Source organism: Morone saxatilis, unplaced genomic scaffold (genome assembly GCF_004916995.1).
Source record: "Morone saxatilis isolate NCDOM2014 unplaced genomic scaffold, NCSU_SB_2.0 Contig11, whole genome shotgun sequence".
Classification (NCBI taxonomy): domain Eukaryota; kingdom Metazoa; phylum Chordata; class Actinopteri; family Moronidae; genus Morone; species Morone saxatilis.
The window spans coordinates 7,073,596-7,086,012 of record NW_023339663.1 but is presented as its reverse complement, the minus strand read 5'-3'; the positions used below and the strand labels follow the sequence as shown (position 1 = coordinate 7,086,012).

The following is a 12,417-nucleotide window of genomic DNA, read 5'->3' as shown; positions in this document are numbered from 1 at the left end:
CCTATGAACACTGTAGTCTTCTTATACATCCATTGCAAATGAAATCATAGAATAATGAATAATAGTGAAATTGGACCCCCAGGTTGACGACCACTGATCCAGACCATAACTCTGGTGTGGTCTTTGATCTAGTAGTCAAATATTGGACTGCACTGTAACTTTACCACCGTTCCTCCTCCCAGTAAGCTGAACCTGTCACTCCTTCCTTTCAGGACAGTGACGGAGACAAAAGTGACGACTTGGTGGTGGATGTTTCCAATGAGGTAAGACTGCGTTTGAACCGGGCTGCTCGGCAACATTCCACAAAAACGCTGCACAGAAACTAAACACAGCTCTCTTTTGTCTGTCGAAGCCTCAACACCTTTCACGACGTTGCCAAACAGTCTGTCATAATATTGGTTGTGTGTGGTTGTGTGTGTGTGAGAGCTTACTTGCTGTATTTCTTTTGCCATTCATGCAGAAAGTAAGACAAAGAAAACAAAGAGAAAAGGGAGTGACAGGTGAATGAAAAGTGTGTGTATGTGAGTGAGGGAGAGTACGAGCACGCACAAGTGTATTTATCTGTGTTTGCACATGAGGCCCCAGTTTGTTTGACCTACATGTACATGCCAGTGGCTTTCCTCCGGTCTGTTTGCTCAGTCTCGCTCTCTGTCTGTTTCGTTTAACTATGTAGGATCCAGCCACCCCTCGAGTCAGCCCGGCGCACTCTCCTCCAGAAAACGGCCTGGATAAATCACGAGTCCTGAAGAAGGATGCTGCCCCCAACAGCCCCGCCTCTGTCGCCTCCTCGGGCAGCACGCCGTCCTCCAAAGCAAAGGACCACGCCCATGTGAGTGTGAGGGACACGCGAAAAGACTAGAGAGAGAGAAGATGAAATAAGGAGTTACAGTGGAAGGGGGTGAAGGGTGAGCGGACTAAAGGGCATTTGTCAAGTGAAGTGGGTGTCTGTGTGAAGGACTAATACGCAGGAGGCTTAGCAGTCGGCTGCTACGAGGGGCTTGAAGGGGCAGAGGGTGGATGCACTCTCAGGAAATCAAACCCTGTGGCTCACTCCTCTCAATCTCCTTTATAGCTTACCCAATAAATGGCCATTCCTCAGGCCCGAGGCTGTAAATAACCCGGAGACACGGCAGCGAGGGAACTGCTGTCTCCCTCTTTTTCCTCTCTCTCCTGCCCCCACCCATATTTCTCCCATACTGAAGCTCTAACTAACCAGGACTAAAACAATCGTCATGCATCAGTTTTACATAAACCAGTGGATTGAACATGGATTAGGATGGATTTATAGCCCACATCACTAGCCTCCACCTCACATGACACCCAGCTTCACTCCGTCCTTCATTAGTTTGTGTCACCAGGCTAAACCCCCTACTGCTCTAACTCCATCGGCAAAGGAAGAAAGATGGATTAATTATGAGTGTTTGGTTCACCGTCTTGCTCGTCTAGCCAGTCTTAACAAGCTTGACTTCTAAGCAAAGGTTTATGCCTCTACCCCCCTTACACACACACACACACACACACACACACACACACCATGGCTGTAATGAGGTGTCAGTGTTAGATTGGATTACCTTGAGCCGTCCACTTAGATTGTCACTCTGGATTTCCCTGCCAGTGGGGGGATTTTTGACTCACTGGGGGATTTTTTTTTTTACTCTGGATGCTGTTTAATTTTTCTTGTGTGTGTCTGAGAGTAAGTGAACTTACAACTTTTAGTAAGAGGATACAAAATAAGGTTTCACCCGGAGGTTAAAAATAGCATCTCTGTTTTAGAACGACAAGTCGTCCACACCGAGCCTAAAGTCCAACACACCTACACCGAGGAACGAGGCCCCGACACCAGGAACCAGCACCACTCCAGGACTGCGGCCTCTTACAATGGGCAAACCACCTGGCATGGAGGCGTTAGGTACGTAAACCCCTTCACTGTCACACTCCTTTAAGGACTTAAACTATTCATTCATTGACAAAAATAAACAACAATAAGCTTTTTTTTTTGGGAAAATGAGAAACTGGATTTATACTGTTTCTGCTGAACCTGCAGCTTTTATAGGTGACTGTAAGTATCAGAGGATCCAACATAAACCTCTCTTTTCCATTTAATGACAATAATTTGGGTATTTATTAAAACCAGATGACAAAATCATCAACAAAAGTCTGCAGATTTACTATTGATAAAATCATTCTGACTGTAAGTTAATTCCTTTGACCTGTCCTGGAATTGAATACAATTTTAAATCTTTATTGCAGCCCTTCACTTGTTTTACTAAACCAGAGTTTATTGTTTCTATAAACCAATTAAAATACTCTCTCTCCTCTAGCTGCCCCTGCCCTCCGTACACCTCTGTCCATCGCGGGCTCCTATGCCAGCCCGTTTGCTATGATGGGTCATCACGAGATGAACGGATCCCTGACCAGCCCGGCCGTCTATCCGGGTCTCATCTCACCACAAATGAGTGCTGCAGCTGCCGCCGCCTATGGACGCTCACCAATTGTAAATATTCCAACTTTATAGAATTTATGAATGCCAACGAATGAAGCTCCTCTTCTTCACATTATATTATTTATATATATATATACACATTAATTCATTTATTCCACCTCCATCAGCAGCGTCTGAATGAATTATCCTCCACGGCTGTAGGTTGTAAAGTCTTCTAGCAAAATGACTTTGAGAAACTTAAGCATTCATCCTGTATTTCCATAACTCATTGTGAATATTTCTGCTTGGCTGGCTGCAGCTTGTTGTGTGTACATAATGAGAAAGTACAAAGACGGGCTGGCTCCTTTTACTTTGATGTTAGTTAGTTAGTTAGCATTCTAAAGGCTTTAAAAAAAGAAAGGCTTGCCCCCAAAATGCATCTCCGTGTTTGAAAATCTCCCAGGCTTTCATTAGCATTAGCAAGTGGGGTGTTGTAGCCTTGTGTAAAGCTTCTGTGTATGCAATGAAGCTGAATCTGCGCCTTTCAAAGGATTTGCCTGGAAACGACGGTACAAGAGTTCCTCAGGGCGTTAGCAGTTAAAGTGAAGCATAGTTTTCAATTTGAATATTAGCTTAGTCTAATTTATCTTTGCAGCGTTGTTTCTCAACTCTTTGCTCTTCTTGCTCACGCAGGCGGCGTTCGAGCATTCTCACATGAGAGCTCCGGGTCTGCCACCCAACCTCACGTCCATTTCTGGAGGAAAACCGTGAGTATCTGGAGTTTTTTTTGATTCAGAGGTTTATTATTAACAGCGCGTAACATCTCGGCTCAGACTGACCATCGATTCCCTCCGTCTGTCCTCCGCAGAGCTTATTCTTTTCACGTTAGTGCGGATGGTCAGATGCAGCCCGTGCCCTTCCCTCCAGATGCACTGATAGGCCCGGGCATCCCACGCCACGCTCGCCAGATCAACACGCTGAGCCACGGGGAAGTGGTGTGCGCTGTCACCATCAGCAACCCCACACGTCACGTCTACACCGGTGGCAAGGGTTGTGTCAAGATCTGGGACATCAGCCAACCAGGCAGCAAGAGCCCAGTGTCCCAACTCGACTGTCTGGTAACTACTGGTTCCTGTGTTTTTGTCACTGCAGAAGAATTTCAGATCTTATTATTACTGTAGATGTTTCAAAGTGGTAACAAGGCATCCAACCAGAACGGAGACATTATGTGTTCATGTTGAGGTCTCCGCAATCGGTCTCCTTCATTAAGATTTTCTTGAGCATCAAATGTAGCCTGACTCCACATCCCAACAGACAGACGTGTGAATAATTCAGCAAAGTGTCTCGCTGCTGTGCTGAAATAATCCACGGTGAGGGGGAAAAGGAAAAAAAAGTCTGCTGAGTAATGATGTTCTGATTGGCCAACCTTGTCTGCCATTACCCAGCTCATTACTTCCTCCCAACTGCCTCCCATTTCTCATTTTGATACTGCAGCTTCATGCCGTTCAACTCATATGGCCTTAAGGTGCGTCCAGAGTGCAGTTGGGTCTTATAAAGCCATCAGGGTGCTGTTTTAATTCGTCCAAGAGTTTCCGCTGTCCTATTGATCTCTGTCTTCCTGCTCTCCTGGAGCCGGGCCAACAGCTGCAGCCCCACTCTTCCTCCTGCATCTCTTGTTAAAGCTGACACCCACATCTTCACTATAACATGAAACGGAGTCGGCAGCCGTCTAAAAACCTCACTTGTCAAAGAAAAAGCTCCTCTTGAGTTTAAGTAGAGATGGTCTTGACGTTGATACCCTGATGTATGCAGCTGATCTCTTTTTGCTCGACAGAATCGTAATCGAGTTCCTTCTTAACCTCAAATTGTCCTGTTACATCCACTCATCAAAATCGTGACAGTACTTGTTTTCTATTCCAGAACAGGGACAATTACATCCGCTCCTGCAAGCTGTTGCCTGACGGCCGCACCCTGATAGTGGGTGGTGAGGCCAGCACGCTGACCATCTGGGACCTGGCCTCGCAGACGCCCCGCATAAAGGCCGAGCTCACTTCCTCTGCTCCAGCCTGCTACGCACTGGCCATAAGCCCCGATGCCAAGGTCTGCTTCTCCTGCTGCTCCGATGGAAACATCGCTGTGTGGGACCTTCATAACCAGACCCTCGTTAGGTCAGTACTTCAGGCGTTCTGTAATAAACAAGTCATTGTGTTTGAGGAATAAAATAGCGATTGTTAAAGTTTCTGACTTCATGTTTTGGCGTCTTGTGTTGTTCCAGGCAGTTCCAGGGCCACACAGACGGAGCGAGCTGCATCGACATCTCCAACGACGGCACCAAACTGTGGACGGGAGGGCTCGACAACACCGTCCGCTCTTGGGATTTGAGGGAGGGACGACAGCTCCAGCAACACGACTTTACCTCACAGGTAGAGACAGAAGAATTTACTCCGGTGTTTTTTAGATCCTCGGTTGTAAGTCAGGCTTTATTAAGTGTTGAGATACTGTTGACACGTGTTGTTGTGTGTTTGTTGCAGATCTTCTCGCTGGGCTACTGTCCCACTGGAGAGTGGCTGGCTGTGGGCATGGAGAGCAGCAACGTGGAGGTGCTTCACCACACCAAGCCTGACAAGTACCAGCTGCATCTGCACGAAAGCTGCGTCCTCTCACTCAAGTTCGCCTACTGTGGTAAGTAACAGGAAAAGAGGCTCCTAGTGTGTGTTGTGTGTGTGTGTGTGTGTGTGTGTGTGTGTCGTGTGTGTGCTGTAGTGTGTGCACGGCAAACCAGACCCGATGGGAATATTTTTTTTTAGTGAAAATTAGGAGTTTTTTTGGCTAGAGGGTCAGCTGGCTGAAAAAAAAAAAACTTGACACAGTTGATGAATAAGTTGTGAGGTCGAGATCTCGTGGAGAAACCAAATTAATTAGCACAGTCTTCCAACTCGCATGGTTATGATGGTGTTGATGCCATAGTTCATTGGGAGGTTACATCCTTGGTAATTCCTTGGGGGATGTAAGTGGAAGCTCAATGTACTAGTTTATGGTGTTTTCGGACATTAATTCACAGTTACGCCATCTATACTGTATATTCCGGCGGTATTTAAGTGGCTAAGTTCTGAATATTTTTAGACAAAAAAAAATTATAAATAAATAAATAAAAAGGGCTTAAGTGTTGGCCACCAGAATTACAAATCTGATGGAGTAGAGAAAGCTTTGAAACAACATTTAGACCACGATGTCGTGAGAAAAGTTAATTAAATAAATACAATGTGGAGTTGGTTGTCTGTCATATTTGAGGCCTGAAATCGTAGCTACTGCTGTGCTGTTAAATGTGGTGAACGTGGATTTCTCCAGTTCATTGTCTAAAAAACGATCTTGGCAAGACGAGAGTAAATCACTTCAAGATTGTCTTGTCGGCGAGGAAACACATGAGAGCTGCTACAGTTCTGGTGGACTGCGCTGCCTAAAATTGTATCTTGAGACAACTTCTCTGCACCAATGAGGTTTAATCTACAGTTCATGTAGATGTTTATTCTTGCTCTTTCAGAATTTGAGCACTCAATTGTGTTGAAATGTTTAACTTGTACATAGCAAAGGCTTGTAGCTGTATTAAAAAGAAAGCTCTTATTTCACAAACGGGCTCATTAGAGGAATTTGTCATTGCTTTTTCAGTTTAGATCATTCTGCCTGTTGGGCAGACCAGCTGGTCTCAAGTTTAAGGCTCAGATAAATGAGGTTTTACTTTTGCCTCGCTCGTTTTTTTTGCCAGAACTGTCAGTATTAATTTCCCCTCAGAAGACCCCCCACAGCACAGTTTCATATCACTGCCACCACAGAACTGGTTAATTCAAATGATGCTCACTGCTCCAGAGCATTTGCTGTCACTAATTAAATCATTAGCCAACTAGTCAGTTGGGTAATTAATCAGAGGGTAATTTAAATAATTATCAGAGTGGAGATGGTGCGAGTCTCCTTCATTGTGTGCATTTTATGATTGTTAATGTAACGGCATTTTCCTCAATAAGGTTTATTATGGCCATTGATAACATTATTACACAGTCACATATTAGCTGTTGTTGTTTAAATCTCTATTCTCAGCCTAGAAAAGACAAACGTGTGTGTGTGTGTGTACTTTAAGATTATATTCTTACCCGTCTGTTCTGTGTTTGCAGGTAAATGGTTTGTGAGCACAGGGAAGGACAATCTGCTGAATGCATGGAGGACTCCTTACGGTGCCAGCATATTCCAGGTAACTACACACAAACACACAATTAAAAGAAAAAGGTATAAAGGAACATTCAGTTTTCATAACCAAGTCTTGAATAACCAAGACAAGGTTATTTCAGATATAAAATAAATGAAAGCAACTATGTCCACCAAGACAAGTGCAGGATATTTATGATGAACTGAAATCGACCTATCAGAGCCTCAGAGCCTCAGCCAGTGGTGAAGGTTGAGATCTTTGACGCACAGGTTTTTCTTGGAACTTGAACTCTTTATGTTCTGCATGTGCTGAGACATAATTCCACAGTATTCAAGCTAATTCAACAGTAATTATACTCAATTAAAGAAAAAGCTGCAAACAGGACAGTTTCTGTTTGAGGTTAATATTTAAACATTTCATAAGAAATATTGGGAACATAGAGGAAAGATTTAATGTTGCCTTTTGTATTCTTACTCCCGTCTGCAGTCGAAGGAGTCGTCCTCCGTCCTGAGCTGTGACATCTCGGCAGATGACAAATACATTGTGACAGGATCCGGTGACAAGAAGGCCACCGTCTATGAGGTCATCTACTAGAGAGCGAGAGGAGGGTCCTGCTCTGCTTCGGCACTTCACGAGAAGACTTTTATTCCCCCCTCCCCCGACCATCCGTCTGTGGACTACAACGGGCTGAGACAAACTACAGATTTGGAAAACTCGATGGAGCTGTTAGCCTGAGGATGCTTGTGCTGGAAAGAAGTTCATTCTTTGTCCTTTTTGTTTTGGAGGTTTATTTTTGGGTTACACATTGTTTTTGTGACTTCTGAGTTTTTTTTTTTCTTCAGCTTTTTCTTGAGAATACTTGGGTGAAGCGGCGCTTCATTTCTGAGAACCTTGTTCCCCCAGACGTCTTGTGAAAAGTGTACATATCGGATTAAATAAAAGACATTTTATATATATTATAAAAATATATATATTTTCATGTCCTGGGTGTACTTGTGATGATTTTTTTTTCGGCCCACTCTAGTCTTATGCCATGATTTGAGTGGGAGAGCAGAACTTAGATTAGAACTTTTTAACCTTTTGATTTTCTTAAAGCACATTCTCCAGGCTGCCCTTTTCAGAAACAGAGGAGCATGAAACTTGTAAGTAGGACGTTTTGTGGAGATTTTAAAATGGCCTTTTGTCACAGTGCTCTTACCGGACGATGAAAACATGGAGTCCACTGACTCGGGCAGAGTCTCGGCTGGTTTGGACCACTTTGGGACCGAGCAGGACGCTATGATTCAGGAAAAGAGATGGATGTAAATTTAATTCATATATATATAAAAAAAGACCTTTTTAAAGTGTACATCTGTCTGTGCTATCTTTCTCCCTGTTTGTTTTTCCTTGTTAGATTACAGGAGACAGGAAACGTTTAATGTTTAGCCTAACCCTTGGACCTCAGTTGGCAGCAGAAGCACTGCAGCAAGCACAAACTGAGTGACAACGTGCTTTTTTGCTAACTTTTGATGTAATATGGATGTTGAATTGCACCATTGATTTCTTGGCGACAGACTAAACTCAAAGAGTCCAATCGGCGCTGTTGGATTCCTTCTGCCCTTTGTATCTTATCAATAATCCTGGACTACGTTTGGTTGGCTGTGATGGGGAGAAGCAGAGAGACTTGTAAATGCTCGTGAGGACGGTAACAGAAATACAAGGAGTAACTCGAGTCTCTCTCATGTTGACGTTAAGACTACGGTGAATAATTCTGGTTTGTATACTGTGCTCCTGATCCTGTCAGCATTTCCCACGAGAAAATTAAAGGGGCACCGGCCCCTCTGAATCACACCAAAGTATGTAGCAAATGCTGTCAGCACTGAAAAGAAATGTACAGTTGTTAATAAATCAATAAAACAGTTTTTGTAGAATGGCCCATTTCCTTTTGATTGACCTACTGACAACGTTTCATCAGGTTTGACCTACAAGTTCTTCTGATGTTCTTCAGCGGCTTCTGAAGGTCTGTGTGTTGTGTGAAGCCTCAATGTTTGACTTGTAGTAAGATCAGGGTTGAAGCTGCCGTTTAGTACACCAAGGAGCATGTCCTCTGTATTCTTCGAGTGGATATTTGAGGGTTTAGCAGTGTAAAAAGGTCTCGTATGTAGGATTAAGGTGCATCTAACGGTGGCATTACAACTCACTTGCTTCCAAGTGGGAGGGAGAAATGTGAAAAATATTTACAGTCAGTGTTTTGTTTGTCTGTTCTGGGCTACTGTAGAAATATGGTGGACTCAATGGAAGGCAACCTGCAGCGTCTGTAGATATAAAAGACTCATTCTAACGTAACAAATGCAACGTTTCTTATAATCAGGTGTTTAATTATACATGAATGAAAACAGACCTATGGATATTATATTTCTGCCTATAGATCCTCCTGAATGTTACACACTGGACCTTTAATCAGAATCAGAAATACTTTTATAATCCCAGGGGGAAATTACTTAAATGTGCGAGAAGATCGGCTATTTCTATATATCGGAAAACGTATTTAAATTCTTTATAGAAAAAGCTCTTGAGTGAGTTCTAAGTTGCGGCTACACAGATATAAATGTTTAGTCAATGTGAACATGATACACATCGTTAGATCGATTAGATTCTCCACAATTCAATCGTTAAGTTCATTTAAAGAAACAATGAGCACCAAAGTATCAAATGAATGGTTTGTAATTGATATGTTATTCAATAGCCTATTTTACATACGTGTAATATACTGGTGTAAATAACAATTTGATAGTATTTTACATTTTTGCTAAGTAAGAGTTTTATGCAAAGGGAATTAAAGGCCTGTCTCAAATACATTTTTATATATATATATATTAATTGAAGTTTTACGGTAGTCATTCTCGAAACACTACCACTTTTGTCCACAGGGGCGGCCAGAATTAACACAAAAAGAAAGTTCCTTGTAGCTGCTTTAAGGGAAACTTCGCCTGACGCCTGGCTCTGCTGGCAGCGTCATTCAACAACGGGACTCTCATCACGTCACTACTCCCGGGTCAAGAAGTCGTCTGCCAGTAACCCCAGAAACACAACAAATTATGAGCTTCTACTTTTAAAATACTGTTGTCAGCTTATAAGTTTTTATACTCAATATATTCAAATGTATCAACAACATAGTAAATAAACTGGGGCTTCATGTTCACACTATAATATTTACAGACTGGAAACACTTACTGAATAAACTAGACATGAAAAATCTAAAATGTTTAAAGCATTTTAGAAACCTGGTCACATTATTCTGAGGAGCTGCAACAAAGAGACTGTTGACGTCGGCATTTGTGAAATCCTGGTTATTGCCCTGAGAAATGCTTGATTTTTATCTAATGCCTGTGTATCACTACAACTGAAATAGAAGAGTTTTTGTAAATCACAGCAAACTTCATTTGAAATAAAATGTTTCACACATCCTGTAACATCATCATATCTGTCTTGTATCTCAGAAAAGTTCAGGACTCATAAAGTAAACCAATATTTGAGGATTATAAAAGACTTTGGTTGGCAATTGTCTGAATGATAAGGTTTGACTCACCTCAGTGTGACCAAGCTCTCATTCGGTCCTCTGGCAGGTTTCTGTGTGACGTTCACAATGCAGCATCTGAGGCCAAATATTGTTGGGTGTGTTCCTGAATTCCATGTTGATCTCTAATTAAAAGGAAAACACACAGCATGAAAGATATTAGTGTTTGCCTGTTAAGTTCAGATAAGATGAATCAACACTTGAGCTTTTGTCAAATTCAGATCCGTTCATGAGTCAAAACAAACATTTCGTAGGCCAGTGGTTCCCAACTTGGGGGGTTGTAAGAAAACGAGGGATTCAGACATCCTGCAAGGTGAGAGTCACGTGATTGATGAAAGCTAAGCTAGCACAATTGCAAGCGAGCTAACCTGCTGGTATGTTCACTGCAGACCGACCACTGGCTTTTATTACAATAAAAAGACCAGACTTACTGTGGGTTTGTTTTACAATGGACACATTTTAGTAGGAAGTGATTGCTGAAACTTATGTCTGCTGTTATCGAAGCAGCACTGAGCTATTTTCTCCTCAGTATGTCGCCCAGCAGAAGACGTCAGCGATAATACGACTGTAACGCAGAAACCGGAAGTAAAATATATTGAAAGGATCTTTAAATGTAATTTTCAAGACTGGATTAACTTAAAGTTATGTTTTTATGAATATGCATAAAGGTTATAATGCCTTATTGTGGAACGCGGTTGGATTGCTTCTTTATGTTTCTCTTAATCGTTTTAACACTAAGCTTTTTGCATTTGTTACATTTGAACAGTAGAAAGGTAACTGCTTTGTCAGACCTAAATAAAGGTTGATTAATATATTTTTCCCTTTACTGTAGAGAGTTCAAGCCTTTGACAGTAAAAGCTGTGAAATGTACACAAAGTATAAAAGTAAAAAGTACTCTCTTGGTTTCTCATTTGTTGTTTCTGTCCACTAAAGTCTCTCTCTTCTTGGTTTCATATTGTTGTGTCTTTTATCTAATTTTCACATTACAGTCACATTACGTCTGTTATGTGTGATATGCACCAGTCTTGATGTTGGGAAGGCGTGCAATGATGCAGAAATCCCCTTGTAAACGCATTAAAACTGGAGTAACAAGCCTGATTTGAAAATGTCGCGAGTAAAAGTAAAAAGTTGTTGAAAAATAAATACAAGTAAAGTAAAGAAAAACTGTACAGAAACTATTTTTACTGTGTTATTTGTCGCCTCTGGCTACCAGTGTAAATATCTGACTGAATGTCGGTCTAAACACCTTCATGAACTAGTAGGTGTTCAGCCTATAAATTCATAAACAGCCAGTGCTTGTAAAACGGTTATGAAAAAAAACAAACGGGGACTAAATGCCACTGTTGACAGAGAAATCTAGTAGTTAGTGTAGGTGTAATTTTTGGTAATGGGAACCGTTAAATGTTATGGTTGTGACAAACAGACTTCTAATATATTTGTCAGTGCACACACGGATATGAAAGAAGTGAAGTGTAACAGAAAGAGATCTAAACTGAAGTAAGAGGTGTGAGGGAGACAGAGACGGTTGTTGTGAGTTAATGGCTTTGTTTCCAGACGGGATGGTTTGTGGTTTCAGGCCTGCTGACAGGAGTAATGGTGGGAGGGATGAGACACACACACACACCATCAACACACACAGCACAACACCACACACACACACACACACCTACCTCAGGATCTGTGTGGCTCAGCAAACCACACAGACACACAGACATACCCAGTGACTACTCAGTTGCTTCACTTGAATCACAGAACCAACAGAGACACATTCAGTCACACTCACAGTTCACACACTCCCACACACACCTGAGAAAAAGACAAACTACTTTGGGAATTCGTGCTGGTGAAATCAGCGATGATTGTGAAACCGGATGTGAAGATAAGATGTCTCACAAATGAACGTCATGCTAATAACGACTAGCATATTATGCAACTTTTGGCTTTTTCTGTCATGTTTGTCAAGCACAGGTTTCCATAAGATTACTCATGATATATACTATAAATGTCAGTGTGTCTGTGAATCCTCTTTTACTGACTCATTGCCCTGAACAGTTGCCATGTCTTTTCCTTCTCTTTCCTCCTCTCCCACGTCCTTTCCCACTCTCTTGTTCTGCTCCCACCACAGGTGGTGACTGCATTCATTTTCACTTGTGTGGGGGTGCTGGCTGTAAGGCTGTGATTTCTGACTGTGTATGTGAGAGAGGGGGGGGGGGACTGAGGGATTTGAGATGCAATATGGGG

The 12,417-nt window shown here is 42.3% G+C and overlaps 1 protein-coding gene across 6 annotated transcripts in view; it reads left to right on the top strand.

Moving 5' to 3' along the window:
* tle3b (TLE family member 3, transcriptional corepressor b) overlaps window positions 1-7,597 on the top strand; it is a gene marked incomplete at its 5' end in the record, with an annotated part of 22,390 nt that extends 14,793 nt beyond the window's left edge. For all 6 annotated transcript variants that reach the window (XM_035652186.1, XM_035652187.1, XM_035652184.1 and 3 more), the window contains 11 exon segments: window positions 213-263; window positions 674-829; window positions 1,774-1,909; window positions 2,322-2,494; window positions 3,116-3,189; window positions 3,291-3,540; window positions 4,343-4,590; window positions 4,698-4,845; window positions 4,954-5,104; window positions 6,589-6,665; window positions 7,107-7,597. In XM_035652186.1, the coding sequence (XP_035508079.1) occupies window positions 213-263; window positions 674-829; window positions 1,774-1,909; window positions 2,322-2,494; window positions 3,116-3,189; window positions 3,291-3,540; window positions 4,343-4,590; window positions 4,698-4,845; window positions 4,954-5,104; window positions 6,589-6,665; window positions 7,107-7,214 (1,572 nt within the window).
* Between the last annotated feature and the right edge of the window lie 4,820 nt (window positions 7,598-12,417).